Genomic DNA, 20,111 nt, shown 5'->3' on the forward strand with positions numbered 1-20,111 from the left:
ATTTTGAGACTATCATTATAAAAGTCATTGAATAATTGAACAATATCCAACTGAATAGTATCCCAAAAAGTTTGAAAGAATTCAGCAGGAAAGCCATCAGGCCCAGGGGCACTATTATGTTTCATCTCAAAAATTACTTTCTTAATCTCCTCCACTGAGAAAGGAGCCGTCAGGCAAGATCTATCAGAGTCTGATAATTGATTCATGTTACAATGAGACATATTGATATTAGATAGCACCGAATGTCCAAAAAGATCTTTATAATAAGAAGTAGTAATTTTATTAATACCATCAGCATCACTCACAGGGACATCATCCTGATTTAGGAAAGGAATTTTAACCCTCCTCTTCCGACCTTTAGCCAAAAGATGAAAGAACTTGGTATTTTCATCACCCTCATTGATGAATTTCTCTCTAGCAGTTTGTTTTTTTACAAATTTCTTCTTCCATGATTTTTTCAGATTCCATTCCATATCAAGTTTTTCGATTCTCTCAGAATCCGAGATACCCATTATTTCACATTTTTTATCTAAAATATCAATTTTTTCCATCAACTCTTTTTTTAATTTCAAATATCTACCCTCAACATTGATATTCCAACCTTTCAACAATTTTTTCAATCTTTTGACTTTTTCTTTCCAAATATCAATACCAATCTTACTTCTAACAGGCAAAGACCAATTATTCACAACTAAAGACTTAAAGTTAGGTCTTAATCTCCAACAAAGCTCATACCGAAATTCTCTTCTAGCCGGAGAAATAAAGTCAGTTTTTAGACATAAAGGGACATGATCAGAAAAGAATCTACTCAGACCAGTAACATTCAAATTATTATAATGCAGATCTCAATCAGGACTAACAAGAAACCTGTCTAACTTCTCAAAAGTAGGAGGATTACGATTATTAGACCAGGTAAAATGACGACCACTAAGATCCAACTCAATCAAATCATGAACATCAATAATAGAATTAAAAAGAGAACTCCACTTGTTAGTCTCCTCAGGTTTGTTCTTATCCGATTCTCTTCTGAGAATATTAAAATCACCGCCAATCAATAAAGGGTGAGAACAATTTGAACAAAAAGCGGATAACTCACTCAAGAAATTCTGTTTTTGATCATTTTGAGCAGCACCATAAACATTAATAAAATTCCAAATAAAACCTGAATCTTTTTGAATCACCAACAACCGAATCATAAATTCCCCCAACTCTTTTTCTCTAACATCAAACATGTCCGAATCAAAACCAACCAGCAATCCACCTGACCTACCATTAGGGGGAGACCAAACCCAGACGAAATTTCTATTACCACTAATGAAATTCAGCCAAGATTCTTCAAAATCTTTCTTATTGGTTTCTTGAAGACCAATGAAGTTAACCTTCTCTTTCATGATAACATCACGAAGGAATTCACTTTTCACACTTTTACCGAGCCCCTGACAATTCCAAATCACACCAATCATTCTGAACAAATAAGAGTCTGGCCATCTGACTGGCCTTTCCTCTTAATAGGGATTTTCCTATTATTAGGAGTTTTACCAGCCAAGTTATTATTGTTTTTTTCCTCACAGTTTTTTTCCTGTGCTGAATTTTACGACCTTTTCTAAGGATCATAACATCTTCAAGATCAGAAAAATTATCATCAAGACTATCATTATGAATGTTATTATCAACATCAGAAACAATACAATCAGCATTTGAATTATCAACATTAATCCTAACAGATTGAACCACTAAGTTTTTCCTAGACAATTCTAAAGATTTAATCAGGTTTAAATTTTCCACTGCATCATTAAAGGAAGAACCTAAATCAACACCAATTTTGTGAGCCACATCCATGAGAACAACATTATCAGTATTCAAAACAGAGAAAGGATTGTAAGACGTACCTTTGTTGATGAAAGCATCTTTAGCCATAGCTCTTGCAGCAGCTTTATCAGCAATTTTCATTTCCTCAGACGATTCCAACCTGCTGCTCCTTCTAACTCCTTCTGCAACTTAACCTTCCATAGGACCACTTTTTTTACCACCAGCAATCTTGCTAGCCTCCTCAACATTACTCAAATGCATTTTCTTTTTATCTTGGGCAGGGGAAGGAATAAATTCATCATCCTTGATGAATTCATCCAACTCCTGAGAATCCAACAGGTCATCCTCACTATCATTGAATTCCTCATCCTCATTTCCCTGACTATCAAGGTAACCTTTAGGTTCTTTAGAACCTTTCCCCATTTTCATACTTTCAGATTGTTCAGACAGGGAACCAGCAACATTGGCCTGACTGGAGGATATTTTTAGGGGAGATTTTCCTTTGATATCCTTGCCAGAGTCCTTATCACCACTTTTGGCCTTTTTAGCATATTTGCCAAGAGAGATGTCACCAAACCCTTGTCTATCAACCGAAGCCCTCTTGCCCAAATTAACAGAGTCATCATTCCAACCTTCATCAGTAATGTTGTCAATTTTGAAGAAAATGTCATACAGAAAAGGTTTGACACCAACTTCAATGATAGGGGGGATCATAGCAACACTCTTCACATGAACTTTAAATCTCACAATTTCTTTAGAGTTTAAAGAGTTAATATCCACTTCTTCCACTGCCCCAATAGTGGATCCCAATTCACAAATGGCCTGATAATTTTGCAACTCTTCTGGCACATTCTCAGCCACAATCCACACAGAATGCAGTTTAGATTTAGGCTTAGCCTGAGAACTCCAAGAAGAGACAGAGATTTTGGCTCCAGACAATTTCATTTTCAATTCAGGGAAATTAATCATTTCATCCAATCTCTCTTGAGAGGGGAATTGCATGAGAAAGCCAGAATGACACTTAGTAGCTTTCCAAGTGCGGCCCCAAGGAAAGTGGAAACCGAAATCCTTCTCCAGATCCTCGGCGGTGATCAAACCCTCAACGATTTTAACCAAGCCAATAAAACTGCGTTTAGGTTTGTTGGATAAGGGTTTGGCAAAATGAGAGGAGTAAAACCCAAGCCCATCCGCCGTCATACCAACAATCGGCATACTGGGCTTATTCTGTTTGGGAAGAACACACCGAGCAGTGTTGTGGGTTTCTTTGCGACAGATCTCGCACCACAAAGACTTAAAGCACTCCCTAGCATGATGACCGTCCAAACCACATTTCTGGCAAAAACCCTACGCACCAAATCATTCTCGGATTTTAGAATGGGAGGCGGGGGGGTTTTGAGGATACCTGGCTGACCGGCATCACCGGGAGTGGAGACAGGAATATCTTCTTTGATATCAGGTTTTCTAGATCCAGTTTTCAACCGCCAGCTGAGGTTTCGATTCTTTCCCCACGACTGAGAACCTTGCGGCACCTCCTTCGGACCCCATCGATCCCAGTTAGGGTTTCGATTTTTTGAATCCATCGGAGCCGACACACTAGAGCGACCCGGAAGAGGCCACTCCTCACCCAGCGAAGGCGGGCGAAACGGAGAGGAGATCCACCCCCCCCCCCCCCCCACAGAAACTTTCGCGCGACAAACTCGGAAGCGACCAAAGGCGAGAAAGACGCGAAGCAAGATGGGGAAAAGAATGTGAACCTAAGAAATCTACTGAAAACCCTAACCGCGTACCTGAAAGAAGCCGTCCAGAGCACGCCTCGCCGATCTCCTGTAGCTGTGGGCCGCACGCATCCGCGCGCTCAGGACGCAGAGGAGACGGCCCAGAAGCCACGCCCCCAACAGAACGGGCCGCCGGGGGACGAAGGACAGCGGAAGGAGAAGCATGGCGTCGCCCACCTTTTTTCTTTTTCCTACGCATGGTCCTCCTCAACTGGAAGCCCAGTGAGATGTTATGTATAAAGTGTAATCTTTATAAAAGGTAAATAGATAGTCAGATAGAGAGATAAAAATGAAGAGTCTCTTGGAGATGCTCTAACTAATGTTTTAGTTGACGCCAAAATCTGGATGAGCTAGATTAGTGGGTCAAAAGGAGAAAATTTACTCTATTCTATATAGAATTATATAGGATCTTAGAATCCATTTGGTTAGAGAGACACTTGGTTGGAGAGACACGAGAGTCGAACGGTTCTATTCTAGATTTTTAGGACGGGGCGGCTACATTCTAGATTCTATTAGTAGAGTGGAACCATTTTACTTTTTGTTTGGGCCCAGCGCAAAGATAGAGAAGTGGAATGGCACCATTCTTGATTTAGAGCCGCTTCGCTCCTACAGCTTCATCTACTTTGCTCTCTAAACAAAGGGACCAATATAATCATGATGAGCGTCATGTACCTTAAAGAAATATTTTATAAGTAGCGGTTTTAGTTAGTTACAGTTTTTTTAAAAATTTGAGTTTTCGAACTATAAATTTGTAATTTTATGCTATCCTAATTAGGCTTCAATCGGGCCAGGGCAGCTGTCGACTCTTAAAAAGAATAGAAATGCAATATAAGTTATAGAAAATCTTCGACTGATGCAGTCTACCATCTAAAACTAAATTAGCCACACGGTGGGAAGTAATAGTGGTGAGAATTGGGTCGGGATGGACTCATCGTGCTTCGTATCAAACAGATTTAGATCATTACCGTGTCAGTCCAAAGAATAGAAACAGTGATCTGGCCTAGCCCTAAAGCACATCATGTCTTCGTTAAATCGTATCGGTCCAAGACCGGCCTAAACCACATAAAGTCCAAGTATTAAAACAGCATAAAGTTCATATATAGCTTACTAAATTAAATGTATTAAACAATGTGAGCATCGTTTGACAAAAGAATCTAAATATTACAACCACATAAAATTCATAACTTACTAAATTAAAGAAATTAAATAATATGTGCTTCATTGGACTATGCCGACCTAAGCTTGGCCCATGCGTGCAGATCGTGCTGAGGTCCCACAGATCAGGATTTGAGACCAACCAAGCATGTCTTCGGACCTTGCTAGCCTGACCCATATTATTTCGTGTTGAGCCATGCTTTAGGCTCATGTTTTTAGGCCGTTCTCGTGCTGACAAAAAGTCCGGTCCATATTTCCAGCACTGCAAAAGAATAAAACAATGACACTAATGACATGCCAAGGTCAATGCAATTTGACTCACGTCAAGCTTGTAAGGTTTAAATGCATTTGACACTATCTTAGCCCTGATTGCAGCTTTGGTTGTCAGCTGAGCAAGACTCTTAAAACAAGTGTTTTAAGAGCGTGAATTTGTCTATATTGCCAAATTTGTGTGGCGTGATTTGTTGTTCCACCAATACAGAACAAGCGATTCTAGTACAGAACACGTAGACCAGTAATATAACACCAGAACATTAGGCTATGCTTAAACATAAGGTATGCAAATTAAAGGGAAAAAAATCCAAATTACTACCTCGAAAGTATGCCCCCAAGTTCTAAGGACTGATTTGGTACTCAGGATCCACGAGTGAATCCATGGGTACAATCTCCATAGTATTAAGGGATCACGTGTGAATCCATGGGGTGAAATCCCCATATTATTGGATCCACTCGTGATCTCTGAGCACCAAACCAGCTCTAGTCTATTTACTAATTAGTCTAGTTAACCTCCACAATTTGCTGAACCGTCTCACTTTTCACCTTTTAAAGAAAATGGGAACCAATTTGATGACATGACGCTGGTTTCAGTTTTCTTTAAAAGGTGAAAAGGGAGACGGTTTTGCAAATTGTGAGAGTTAAGTAGACTAGTTAATAGATTAGGTGGTAATCTAAATTTGGGGCATACTTCAAAGTAGTAATTTGGATTTTTCCCCAAATGGACACTCAGGTGTGGATAGTTTAGGAACACTCGGGTGTTCCTAAATTGTGGCACCAGAATCAAATTGTGGATGTTTTAGGAACACTCAGGGCTTGTTCGGTTAGCTCTCAATCCATGTGGATTGAGCGGGATTGGATGGGTTTGAATCCCAAACAGTTCAAACTTCTTCACAATTTTTTCCAATCCCATCCAATCCATGTGTATTGGGAATAACCGAACAAGCCCTCAGGTGTTCCATATCCATGCTTTTCTCTTTAGTATGCGTACACAAGTGACATACACAAAGCATGGTGCTATAAACGCGCCAGCATAGAAAAAACATGGTACAATGATTATTTCTAGTCATTACAAACTTGTTCATACACGTCCAATCGCCAATGAGCCATAATGGATGGCACCCTCACGGCCTTGCAAGCAGCCAATCACATACGCTGCTCCAACCAACCTACCCCTAAATGAAAAGAGAGAGCTGCAAGCATGGTCCATTGGTCCACCACAACCACGATAGGGGCAGCTGAATTATTGCGTGGTTCAGTCGAGGAAATTATTCCTATGGCAGGCAGGAGGCGTGGAGATTTCGGATCTCATGGGCTCATGGCCCTGTCCTTCTTCCCACAGCGGTAGACAGTAGCAACAGCATCAGTCTACTACATGGCTGCTGCTCCACCGTTGGACGGCCAGGTCACGGCAATGGGGCTCGTGACGTCGTGCGCGCCGTCGCTCCAGGTGATGGATCCGAACGAGTAGCTGGAATCCACGATCACCGGGTTGCCTGACACTGCGATGGTGATTTCGTATCCCAGGCTCTGCTGCTTCCCGTCGAACGCGAGCTTGCTCGGGGTCACCGTGACATCCACGCCGTACGGGCTGGCGATCGTCGGCTGGTACACCGCGCTGGAGTTGCTGCCGACGTTGCGCACCACCCGGCGGTAGGTGACCGAGTCTTGGTAGGAGGAGAAGACGGCGGCGAAGGCAGGGTAGTTAAGGTCGCCGGGGCGAGCGAATTTCGTCGAGCAGTCGGCGACCGATGCGTCCTGCGTGAAGATGGAGATCAACGACGGAGAGTACCCGAGCGTGCAGAGGAAGGCGACATAGTCGTCGGAGCCGGCGTCGTACACCAGCCCTGGGTCGAGGGCGGCGTTGGGGTCGACGTGACCGGCGCCACGGACGAACGGCGTCGACTCCACGCCCGTCGCGAGGTCCTTGATGGTTTCCCCGGAGTTGTCCAGGTTGTACGCCGTGGTCATGAGCGCCGACTTGATCGCCGCGGGGCTCCACTCCGGGTGCGCCTGGCGGAGCAGCGCGGCGAGGCCGCTCACGTGCGGGCAGGACATGGACGTGCCGGAGATGATGTTGAATTCCACGCGCCTCGAGTCGATGTCCAGGTCGGTGGGGGAGGCGGCGCCGGTCCACGCCGCGAGTATGTTGACGCCCGGGGCGATGACGTCGGGCTTGAGGATCTCCGGTGCGCGGTAGTTGGGGCCTCGGCTCGAGAACGCCGCCACTCGAGGCGCGGACCGCGACTTGCCGATGACTGTGCCGCGGAACACGATGGTCGCCGTTGGCGACGGGTCCGTCTGGACGTAGTACCTGATCTTGTCGCCGAACTTCTGCCCGACCATAGTCGCCGGCACGAGGTGGGAGTCGGCGATGAGCTCCTCGCCGCTCTCCTCGGTGTTGGCGAGGATCATTCCGACCCCACCGGCGAGCTTGACCGCTGCTCCTTTCTCGACACGAGCGTTGTTACCACGCAGACAGAGCACCATCTTGCCGGCCACCTTCTTCGAGTCGAGCTCGCCCATTAGGCACAGAGGGGAACCACAGTCCCCGGCGAACACCAGAGGCAACTGAGTCGAGTCCAGGGGGTCACCGGCATACAGAGAGACGCCACCAAAGACGCGGCCGTCGCCGAGAACTACATCGGCGGGGAACTCGCGGTCGATGGTGGACGCGCCGACGGTCAGGATCCACGGCGCAATGTTGACGGCGGTGTACTCGCCGGGGCCGGAGTTGCCGGCGGAGCAGGAGACCACGATGCCCTTGCTTACCGCGTGGAAAGCGCCGATGGCGATGGAATCGGTGAAGAAGCTGGGGGCGTACCCGTTGGCGCCGACGGAGAGCGAGATGACGTCGACGCCGTCAGCGACGGCCTCGTCCATGGCGGCGAGGATATCGGAGTCGTAGCATCCGGATGTCCAGCAGATCTTGTACGCCGCGATGCGCGCGCCGGGGTCCATGCCCACGGCCTGCCCCTCGGCGTAGTCGAAGAACCCGGCTCCGGCCACCGGCGAGCCAGCCGCCGTGGAGGCGGTGTGCGTGCCATGGCCCTCAGTGTCCAGCGGCGACTTCGACTCCTTGGTCTCATCGATGGGGTGGCCGAGAGCAGCTTCGTACCCCTGGTAGAAGAACTTGGCACCGATGAGCTTGCTGTTGCAGTAGGCGGACGCGTTGAAGGAGCCAGCAGAGACGCATCCACCAGAGAAGGACGCGGGCGCCGGGCCGAGCCCATCTGCTGCCGCGAACGAGGACCGGCCGATGGGGTAGAGCCCGGTGTCGAGCACGCCGACGACGGCAGACGACGACGCGCCCCCCGTCGCAGCCGGGAGGAGCCCGGCGGCCTCCGTTAGGCGGAGGAACGCCGGGGTGTGGGTGGTGTGCAGCTGCCGCGCCTGGTCGGGGTACACGGCCAGGACGCCCTCCCCGGCCGCGGCGTGCGCCGCCTGCTGGGGCGTGAGCCGCGCGGCGATGCCCGTGGCAGCGTGCTGGTAGGAGTAGAGCACGCGCGGCCTCGGCGCGCGCAGGCGGCGCGGGAGGAGGCGGCGGAGGGCCGCCTCGTCGCCGCCGTTGACGCGCGCTGCGGACAGCGCCGGGTGGCCTGGGGCGAGGTGGATGATGTAGGTGGACTGCGCGCGCACCTCGTCCGTGGCCGCTGCGGCGACGGCGGTGAAGACGGCGAGAGCGAGCAGGACAGCGAGGCGCGGGCCACTGATCCTCTCCATGGTGCCCGGAGCAGATTGGTCAATGCGGCCGTGGGGGTTGGTTTTGGAGAATCATATAAAACAAGTGTGGACCCGCGCAATGTGTGGACCTTGGATTGGCCACGCTGTCTAGGAGATCAGAGTCTGGTTTCCCAGGCTCTCTTTGCTGAATTTGGAATTGCCATTAGGGTATCTGCAGCAGCATTATTTCTCATCTAATTTTCTATTTTAAACTTTTATTCTGTGTACATTACAGTTTAAAGTGTAAAACAATATTTACATAATCTCATGTACGATCTGCTAAGGCAGTCTTAAACTATTTGATGTTTTTTATGTATTGCGATTTTAGGTCATGTTGATCCAAGAGCTAGTGAGAAGTAACTAAAAATACATTTTTACTTTTTTTTGTTGCTTTTGTCTTTTACTGTTTGTAACTTTAGCTTCTAAAGTGACTAAATTTGAGTCGATTTTACTTTAGATCATGTGATCCAAACATGTTCGGGGCTCTAATTAGTCTCCTTACTCCCTCCGTTCTAAAATACTAGTCATTTTAGGTCTAGATTTTTATGTCCACATTCATATAGATGATTATGAACCTAGATATAGTATTAGGAGCCCTGGGCTTCCATTACTGCAGGGAGCCCCGGCCACCTACCGACTGGGCCGACCAACCAGGTGTGCAGACCGCACCAGACCATTTTTGGTTTACTGTCCCCGACTGCTTACGCCAAATTAACATATGAGTTACGATGATGTGTGTTGCCATTTATGCAAATATAGTTTGTGCACGATTTAGCTTCTGGGCCCACGAGAACTTTTATTTGATGGCCCATTTTACCCACGCATTTCTTTACCCTAACTGCTCCCATCTTTATCTCCCGAAGGCACGTAGCCGCCGCCAGTTTCTTCTTCCCCATCTTCATCTTCCTCGCAGCGCCGGTGCTACATCTCCAGACTGCCCCTGCTCCGTGCGGACCCACTCTCCAGCGCGACTGCACGGCTGTTGTTCCCGCGGGTGGAGATGGCGGCGGTCAACCTCCTCGCTGAGTCTGCCGCGGTGCGCTTGAGGGCGCCGGCGCCGCCGAGCGTGGGGGAGGAGCTCGCGGCCAGGCTCACGGAGTGCGGGTTCCCCGCCACGGCGCGCCGAGGGGGAGCGGTCGCGGGGGCTGGGGAGAGCGCGCGCAAGTGGAGGGAGATGGCGGCCAGGAAGGAGGAACTCCTGCTGCGGAGCCGGGGCCGAGTCGCGTGGACGATCGTCGCGCTTTGCTGCGGCTCGCATGCGTCCCACATCCTGCACTCGCTCGGTATCCATGTTGGCCACGGTGAGTTACCACGAGACATTCATAGCGTGATCTGATTTTCTGGAATAACAGAGTGATGTTTAATATTGGCGTGAAGGGCCCCTCTGATCAGTCTACCTATGGTTCAGGAACGTTTTTTGGATCTGTTGCATAATCCTTATGTGAAATGTGGCATTGCTACAACTGCTTTGTTTGGGCTTGGAAGAGGTATAATCGGCTCCCAATGTTTCCTTATATTGTGCATTAGTGTACCGTTTGCAGTTTACATGTTGTTTTGTTCAATGGTGTGCCGATGGATAGCCACTGATGTATATTTTTTTAATGTTCAATCAATTTCTAAGAATTGGAGTTGGCGACTTTGAGCAGTGACATCTATTGGGAAAAACGTTAGATTTTATTTTAAAGGATGGGATAAAGATAAATATGTGAAACATACTAACTCTAATGTCAACTTCTTTACTTTTGATCCATGGATAAACGATGTTTGGAACCAAATCAGGATTTTGTGCAGGTATCATCAGCTCAATACCATCATCATTCTTGATTTTTTTGTCCAGGGATTAACAGACTTGTCCTGAAGGGCATCGAGCAAACTGGCTCATCAGTTATGTAATGAAGTGATGCAAGTAAGGGTGTGCAAGTGTGCCTTCAACTAATAACAGAAAAGAAGAAAAGAAAATAGAGAATTGAACAACTTCAGGAGTACTTCAGAACAATGTACAATAAAGTATGGTTGTTTCTATATTAATTGTAGGCTAATGTTGTCTATTAATTTACAATGATATTTTTTAGGGAAATACAGTAGCGATAACTCTGTTGTGGCATAAAACTACCTCTGTTGCTCTGTCTCTAAAAGAATACCCTTTTGGCTTGTTCAGATGTATAGCCAGAGTGACATTATTTTGGGGACAGGTTGTATATTTTTATATATGATGGTACTTAATTTAATCTTTATTCCCAGGTCACGGAGGCTGACATTGAAGAATTTGAAGCTAAATATAGAGGGTCAGATTCTGAGAAAACGGACTTGAAGGAACTCTACACAAAATATAAGGGCAACATGAACATGAATAATTATCTCTTATATCATATTGTAAAATCTGAAACAGTTCTCATGTAGATGGTTAGCTTGCATTTTACGCTACAATTACCTCAGATCACTTCTTGTTGTATCTTACACCAATTTACGAAATTTCTTGATGTGTTTTATGACAACCTCACGCGTTGAGAGATACATTCGGTCTACATTCGTTATTATGAAACAGATGGACGATTTACGCTAAAATTCATACTCATTTACGTTGTTTTGGTTCACGATTTACGCTTAAATCCGTCCGAGCCAGAACCCGCGCATGACCGGTGGCGCGTGATTTTCGCGCCGTAAATTTGGTATACGAAACAGGCATACGATTTACGCTAAATTGTGTACTCATTTACGCTGTTTTAGCTCACGTTTTACGCTAAAATCTATTTGAGCCAAAACCCGCGTACGATCGGACGCACGCGATTATTACGCCGTAATTTCGGGACCCATTTACGGTTACGAAACAGATATACGATTTACGCTAAATTTCGTACTCATTTACGCTGTTTTGGTTCATGTTTTACGCTATCATGTTATACAACATTATGCAGTCGTAAACGGTGTGCACATGGTAATATCCGTTCCCGTGATTCGTGGCAAAAAAGATTCCTTCTATGCATGATTTACGCACATTACTACATATATTTATGCGTGCGTATATCGCATGTCGCGTCTCATCCGAGATTCGTGGCTATCATATGCATGGCTGACGTAAGCTAGCGGCCAGTGGACCGACCGCGACCTGGCTGGGGCTTCCCCCACTAACGGAAGCCCAGGGCTTCCATTACCTCTTATATATATATATATATATATATATATATATATATATATAACACATACATTAATTATTGTATAAATTTATTAAAAGAGTAAAACAAATTTTAATTTGGGCGGAGGGGGTATTTTTTTCTGGCAACGAGCGACTGCTCATTCTATTAGTCATGAGATATCATTAATTTTTATCCACAAACAATATCTCTATGCACGATTCATTAAAATAGGATTTTTTTCCTCTAAAATACATTGAATGCTTATAATTCTTTGCTTAGTGTGTATTTGTGTTGATAAATTAAATTTAAAGCATCTTCCTTACAAAATATTTGGCGTTATGAAATTTATATCTATCAAATTCTTATATTTAAATATATTTATATAAATTATTAGTAATATTTATATCTTTAAATACTAAGATAGATTTAAAGATCTATCTAATCTAATACTACTAATTATATATTATAAATAAATAGTATTTATATATATTTATCTAAAGTTAAAAACGTTTAACTGTCTGGTAATCGAGAACAACGTTTATTTCAAGACCGAGACAGTACCTTTACTACCTGGTTGTCGTCGGTGGAATTTCTTTGTGGGTGTCTTTGGGTATGCATGTGGACACGTTTCAATGCAAGGTACATGTACTTCAGTAAAGCATTATTTCACTCACTACTCGCAAGCAAGAGCAGTTGTACAGTAGTACGTCAATAACGCAAGATGTGGACTTCCTTTACCATTGTTGTTAGCCATACGTAATTCTTTAGGGTCTAAAGAGCAGTAATAGTAATCTAGGCATAGCGTAGAAGAAAAAGTGTCCAGGGGCTTTGAAATTACATGAATTGGGATGAAAAATAATTAATTTAAATTTATTTCACTAATATGCATACATTTAGTTAGGGTTATCCCTGAGCATGTGCCACCCACCCCCACCTTTATATTGCTAACTTATAGATGCAAGGTTAGATCACGATTAAAGGCCGCCCCTGCTGCAAATTTAGTGAAGCTCTGCCACCGGATAGCGGATACAAGTAGGGGTGACAATTGACTCTAAATTTTATACTATAAGATTTAAGGATCAGATCGGATTATGATCGAGCCCTATTTATATTCATTTTTAACTAAAATTTATTTAGAATCCTACCATTGTGTGAAGAAGCATTTGGATCGCGACCCATTACCACCCCTAGATACAAGTGCAGCAAAACAAGCCCAAGTTCATTATATAAGAATGGCATGATTATTAGGAACAAAAGGTTAAGCATGTTTACACAAGCCAAGTTCATTATATGTACTTAAAGGATAAAAAATAATCATAAGTAAAGGAACTAAAGCTCGTTTAACAATAGTATGGTGAAAACATAGTGAACACCAAGTGGCATGGTCTTTATATAACAAAAAAGAGTGCTTACCAACATGTAGGCACACATATAATACAATACATGAAAGTAAACATGCATGTATGAAAGTGTCACACAGAAAGAACAAGTCCATATCACAAACTCCCCTTGAATCTATCATACCTGCTCCCCGCACCTTTGGCGTTAGACGCCAAAATCTAAGGGTTTGTAGGTGGTGAAGGGACAGATGTGTTGGTCATTGAGACGTTTAGAGTGAGCTAGAACGCCAATTGACTGAACACTGAATGTTGAGGATCTCTTTAGACCCGATAGAATGTGGATTCAGTAATTATTATAATTTTATAATATTTAATTGTCTCATGTAACGAGTTTATGAGTGTTCACACATACATTATATTAATTTAGTGAATTAGTTTGTTAGTTGTATGGACTCTTATGAGATTAGATATTTATCATATATATGTAGTTAGATCCAGAAATTCTTAGAATAGATATTTGTAGTGATGTTTAGTTATTAACTCAAGGCTCTCGAGCGGCTCCGACTGCAACTCGTTGCCGGAGCCCTCCCAAACGATGTCTGAATGATAGCTCCATCTAGAGAGGTGGAGCAGGTTTTGATATTGGGAGACGGGGCCAAAGAAATATAATCTATTTTTGATAAAAGGAATAGTAGATCTTTTTTTATCAACAAGATAGAGAGGGGGGAAATGATAAAAGGAATAGTAGATCTATTTTTGATTGATTAGATGTTGGATACCTTAATCAGATGCGATCATCTCATATATAGAGGTGGGTAGTCTTATCTAAGAAATAAATTTAAAACATGTTTGAAAACTTTTCAATTCCTAAAAAACAACTTAGAAACAAATCGGCAACAAAAAAAGCAGAAAAAGTCGATTTTGCAGTATGGTACTAGGAGGCCGTCCTAGCTGGTCCAGAAGGTGGCTTGGTCTATTTTGCACTAAAAAGTCTGCTTGGCCAGGTTTTAAGGATGTCCTAACCGGCTTCAGCGACCCGACGTAACCAGGTTAATTAGGGGCCGACTTCAACCAAGAATATAGAATTATCTTTGCACCCTTGAGTATGTCCAATATACAAGGGGAAATATTGATGACATAGTTAAGCTGAAGCATCAGCTGAATACAAACTTAAAAGAGGGTAGCATACTGTATAGATCTTCAAAACAAGCAGCATTCATGTTCTGTTTTGCGAGAAATACAATCACCTGTGTGGTCTGTGGATAACTGGATACCGGCCTGGTCTTGCAGGTAATTGATAATCTTACATCTATTTCTGGTGGCACATTTGGTTAGAGTGTTCCAAGGGCAGCAAAGATGCCTTTGTAAGGGGAGCGGGGTTTTAAGCTGTAAGCAGTCTTCCCTTGTGCCTGTGTGGCAAGTGCTCCTGGTTGACTGGCAGTTTGAATGTGTAGTAAGGAACGGCGAAAGCATTCTAGTCTAATTGATCCTTCAGTTCTTGAGTTATCTTGCAACACTAGTCGTCATCCATCCAAGAAGGATCATGAGCAGATTCGGTCGTCGGTCTCGGTCAGGTTTTGTTGTTGAGCCAGTTTGGTACAGTTTAGTTTTCTGTCTTAGTGGGTCTCCGTCAGGTTTAGAGAGTTGTTCTTCTTGTTTCCCATTGGATTGGAGGTGGCCGTTTTGCTCTGAGCTGGGCGTTGCATTGGTCGCTTCTATTTGTATATTGTGTTTTGTTTTCTTCCCCTTCTAATAATATTCCGGCAATTCTTCGCTGTTCTTTCAAAAATAAAAAAAATCTTACATTTTGTTAGAGATGCATGGGGAGTGGATTCAGCGATTCCACGTGTCATTCGGATAGAAGCTAGTCGATTATATTCCAAATTAAATTTTGTTTTAGTTAATTAATAGGTCCATACAATGTTTGATGTATGTGTTTTATATATGTGTCTAAATTTATTTTTATATATTTTACTATAGACATAAAAACCAAGAGTTAAAACGACTAATATTTTAGGTGTGAGGAGTACTCTTTAAAAATAGAAGTTGTTTTAGCTCTAGATTTTTATGTCTATATTTATATTGATGACACAAATATAGAATACACACATAATTATTGTATGAATCTATTAAAGGGTAAAACGAATTTTAATTTATGACGGATGGAGTACTTACTTACCAATTTGGAGAAAAATGCAGAAAACAAACGGATCCTAATAGAAGGGAGGAACCCTCACTAGACCGTCCGGATCTTAGAAACGAATAGAAAGTTCAATTTACATAAGATTTCACCTAAATCGTCTCAACTATTTTTTCCCCGATGATAAGTTTTTTGGTTTCAAGCTCCGATTCAGACAGAAGATGCACGTCATTGCTAATGTAGCTCTCGGATGGTCCAAATTTTCGGGTCAGGCTGCTGATGAGCACGTTTTAACTATTCCTGAGCTTTCATGTACATCACTGAATATTTTGCAAACAAGGAGTAAGCAGAAGCATATCCTCGCTGTGCTTGTGGAGCACGTTGTGATCGATGAGGTCAAGCATGTGTTTATTATGCAGTATAGATATACATCATGAAGCTTTGACCCTCTAATAAGAGATTCCACAAGTGGTTATTGATGCCATAAACAACGGCCGGGTACTATGATTGCATCGTGCATGCTACAGTCGGTGTGTATTGTACCATGCATTCGGATGCCAACTGAGGTAAGCTCTGACGCACGCTGCCCACCATTTTTTTTTAACTCCCATGCATGCTTACTCATCATGTCATGATGTGCCATCACTCATCACAAGAAGAAAGTTATCCATCAAAGCAGTTGGGATCAGGGATGTAAATCGTACGGATATTACCCGTTCGTATTCGAATTCGATCCGTCTAAGATATTAGCGGACACAGGACGAGAATTCATGAGGGGACAAGAAGATCTCATAACAAAATCAAAACCCTAAAAACTAGGGAAATTTAAATTTTATATCAATACACGATACAAGTTCAAATAAGAAAAATATATGAACAATACCGCTAGATTTTTGCTGGACAAATTAAAGTCATGTGTACTTAATGGGCTCTAAATTTGATACTATAAAATTTACGAATTCATATTAGGATTAAGCTTTATTTCTAATAATTCTTGAAATATAAAAATTAATTGAGGGCTCAAACGAATCATGAAGAAACATTTTGATCGCTCTCATTACTACTCCTATGTGTACTTTATGAATGTCGACCTTCTTGAAGGGCGATGGGTCATCGGGAAAGAGTCGGGTCATACGGCGTCTCTGGCTGAGAGCCAGAGTTCGCTGGTTTGCCAAGCTCGTCGAACGTCTAGGACAGGTTGAATCGTTGCGATGAGTGAGATCTGACATGTCGGACGAGCCGGTGTCATGACGACTACAGGGCGGGGGTGGAGGCACCAGGAAAGTGTAGGATCTAGGACACCGGCTAGAGGGGGGGTGAATAGACGGTTTTGACTAAAATCAACAATACTAAATAAATTTAATCAATACAACAAGAGGAATAAATTATCTAGTGTCAATAAGTAAGCAATGTATGAAAAACAACTACGGAGATTGAATACTTGTAGAACAATAAGCAAATCACTAATCAATTGCAAGGCAATAAGTAATGCTAGAAGGAAGAGACACCGAAATTTATCCCGTGGTATCGGTGATTTGCCGATCACCCCTAATCCACGTTGAGGTGGACTTCAAGCTCTCACTTGCTCCTCTATCAAGACACGACTTGATCTTTGAGCCAAGTGGACAAGAAATCACTCAATACCTCGATTTCACTAATGTCACCTTTGCCGCTCCGGCGAGGTAGGCGCGAACCCCTCACAATCCACACCGCGGCTTCTCCACAATCTTCTTGGAGAGCTCGACGGAGACAATCACCCGAGCCGTCTAGGAGGCGGCAACCTCCAAGAGTAACAAGCCAACGACGCTTGCTCGGTGTACCACCTAGTGCCTCAAGAATCACCAAATGATGCAAATGCACTAGGAACTCTCAATCTCTCACTAGAATGCAATCTCAAGCAAAGAGTGTGAGAGAGTGAGTTGGAGGATCACAAATGAGCTCAATGTGTGCAAAGAATGGCCAAGAGAGGTCTCTCACACGAGCTATCCTTCTATTTATAGTCCCCCATCTAAAACCAACCGTTATGTGCAAAAGGGGGCAGTTCTGCGCACACGTGGACCGTCCGCGCCCTAGGGCCGGACGGTCCGCCGTACAAGTAACGGCTATATTGACCGTTTGAAACTTGTTAGAGCTGACACAAAAGGTGGGTCCGGACAGTCCGCCCTCCAGGGCCGGACCGTCCGCGACCTGGCAGCCTGAAACACCCGAGCCTCGGATCAAGAGAAGTTAACACACGCGGACCGTCCGGCTATAAATCCCGGACCGTCCGCGACCTGAGACAGTACTGTCCGGACTGGTCCCCCGGACCGTCCGTAGTACAAATCTATAAAAACACACAGTCCCTGTCCAAAAACGAGTTAGACACATGCGGACCGTCCGCCCCTCACAGGCGGACCGTCCGCCTATAATTCAGGGACTGACCCGAAGCCACCTTCCTCTGGTCAGGACTGCGGACGGTCCGGCCCTAAGGCCCGGACGGTCCGCAGTGCAATAGAACACAGTGTCAACACAAATGGTCAGACTTCGGACCCTCTGGAGGATCGCGGACGGTCCGCCCCTAAGGGCCGGACAGTCCGCGCGACCAAGACTTCGCAATTTTCAAACATGCTTTTGAATGAACTTTTAACTCACGAAATGAGAAGCGTTGTTAGTCCTCATGCAAATGCAACTACTTGATGCTCTATGAGGCACTAAGTTTTACACAGATCTGAGTCGTCGACCCCTCTTAATAGTACGGCTATCTAGCCTACTAATCCGGTCAGGTATCTTCTCTAAACTCCTCAAGACCGGCAAAAGTGAAACCTATATTATACCTTTCCCTTCATCTGATCCACAACCAATGCGTATGATTCTTCAACATTTCCTGTTCTATGTGGTCCAACCCTGCATTCTTATTTCTCCAAGAATCGTTAGTCCACAAACAGTTGTCATTAATTACCAAAACATTACCAAAGGGGCCTAGATGATTCACAATCTCCCCCTTTTTGGTAATTGATGACAACACCACATGGTATATTAAAGAGAAGTTTAGTTTCTCCAAATCTCTCTCATACCTAAGGTATAAGATAGATCTTGGAGATGAGTTTCATAGGACTTATCTTGATTTGAAGTTCTGTCCAAGAGATAGATAAATCCCAATAAAAACTCAGTATGTAAGAAAGGCTCCCCCTAAGTGTGTGCAGGATTATTTGAAGTTAAGGATATAACACACATAATATATTGGAGCTTGATGGAGACTTTCCTACAATCATGGTTATCGAGGCATACAAGAGATGATCCGTAGAGTGAGCGCAGCAATTATAATCACACCTCGATTAACCAACCACAGAGTAATTTGAACTAAAACATAGTTCATCCCACAGAATATTACAGATAATAGTCCACAGACATACGACATAGAGTTAATAGATCAAACCAAGTTCCAAATGCGTAAGACATAAACTAATGCAAGCGGCATGAAAAGGTAAAATGCATATGCATGGTCTTAATGTCCACATAGAACCACCAACTCCCCCTGAAGGAGACGCCAGACAACTTCTCATCACTTCTCTCCCCCTTTGGCATCAATTGCCACAAAGGAGAGGCCTCACTGATCACTCGGCGGAGGATGCATGTTGTAGTAATGAGTGCTGAAGGTGTCAAACAGGGAGGAGAACTGGCCAAAATCCTGCTGGAGCTGCTGCTGCCTCTGACTTATATCATGCATGTTGTCATTTGTAGAAAGATTGTCAAATTGACTGGAAAGAGCACCCATGTTATCTTGAAAACTCTGTTGCATATTATTCAGCCTGGACATGATGGGATCAGTGACATTAGTGTGAATTTGATCACGAAAGTCAGAAAATTCAGAGTTGAACGCATCCCAGTTACTGTCAAAGCGAGACTGCATGTCATCGAGGCGGTGATCCACATGTGTCATCAGGCCCTCAAAGCGAGTATCAATATGAGTCTCAAGCCCTTGCTGCATAGTGTGAAAATAAGGATCAAAGTATCCTGGAGCAGGCTCCAAATAGTGCTGAGGCTGAGGAGAAGGTGGAGGAGGAGGCATCTGCTGTCCCTCAACATTAGGAGCTGCTCCACCCTCATAGCCAGGGTCTTCCACATCATCTGGGAAGGGAGTGAGTGGCCTGGTGAGAAACCCTATCTCATTCTTAAAAGGCCTGAATGGGGTGTGAACAATCTCGCATGGGCCCTCAAATCTTGTCTTGGATTTGATGAGAGCCATAATGTATGGAGCATATGCCAAATTTTGATTCTTGTCCATTTTCAAATCATTAAGCTGCCTCATCATGAAAAGAACAATGTTAATGACTTCACCATTCATGATGTGCTGAATTATGTTCCAGAACTTATCTCGAATTTTACTCTTATCACCACTCTTGGGAAGAATGGTGACTCTGGCAATCTTGTTGATGACAGCAGGATGATGTCTGAGTCCTGCTGTCTCTCCAAACCTCCTGGGTATATCGAGCCTGGCTGGCTCATAAAACTGCACAAAATCCTCAAAATTATCTTCAGTATAAAGATCCAGCCCAGCAGAAATGGTGTCATAGTCCAGACTGTTGGCAGCTGCAAAGTCAGCAAAAGAAGCAGAATAGCGCTTGAAGCCAGTCATCCAGGTGATAGATTCTTCTTCAATATCAATCTCAGAGGTAGCCAGGAATTGCTTAACAGCCATTTCATTGAAATCTGTGCGTTGTCCCATAAACTGATATAGTCCACATGTTTCAAACTTGGGGATCAGACCCTCCATGACTGATTG

General features: G+C 44.1%; 1 protein-coding gene and 1 long non-coding RNA gene across 4 annotated transcripts; one reads left to right on the top strand and one right to left on the bottom strand.

Moving 5' to 3' along the window:
- Window positions 1–5,994: 5,994 nt before the first annotated feature.
- Window positions 5,995–8,748, bottom strand: LOC100279566 (uncharacterized). The gene has a single exon (NM_001152563.2). It carries the CDS (start codon window positions 8,733–8,735, stop codon window positions 6,384–6,386), a length of 2,352 nt encoding a protein of 783 aa, NP_001146035.2. The 5' UTR covers window positions 8,736–8,748; the 3' UTR covers window positions 5,995–6,383.
- Window positions 8,749–9,895: 1,147 nt separating this feature from the next.
- On the top strand, window positions 9,896–11,249 carry LOC109939599 (uncharacterized). 3 transcript variants are annotated; one of them, XR_002262092.2, is made up of 3 exons: window positions 9,896–10,222; window positions 10,573–10,641; window positions 10,977–11,249. It is a non-coding gene; the product is annotated as an uncharacterized lncRNA (long non-coding RNA). The 3 variants fall into 3 exon arrangements; XR_002262093.2 differs by lacking the exon at window positions 10,573–10,641 and having other exon boundaries at window positions 10,057–10,222; XR_002262091.1 differs by lacking the exons at window positions 9,896–10,222; window positions 10,573–10,641 and adding an exon at window positions 10,648–10,742.
- The last annotated feature ends 8,862 nt before the right edge of the window (window positions 11,250–20,111 follow it).

This window comes from Zea mays, chromosome 5 (assembly GCF_902167145.1).
Source record: "Zea mays cultivar B73 chromosome 5, Zm-B73-REFERENCE-NAM-5.0, whole genome shotgun sequence".
NCBI classification, from domain to species: Eukaryota; Viridiplantae; Streptophyta; class Magnoliopsida; order Poales; family Poaceae; genus Zea; species Zea mays.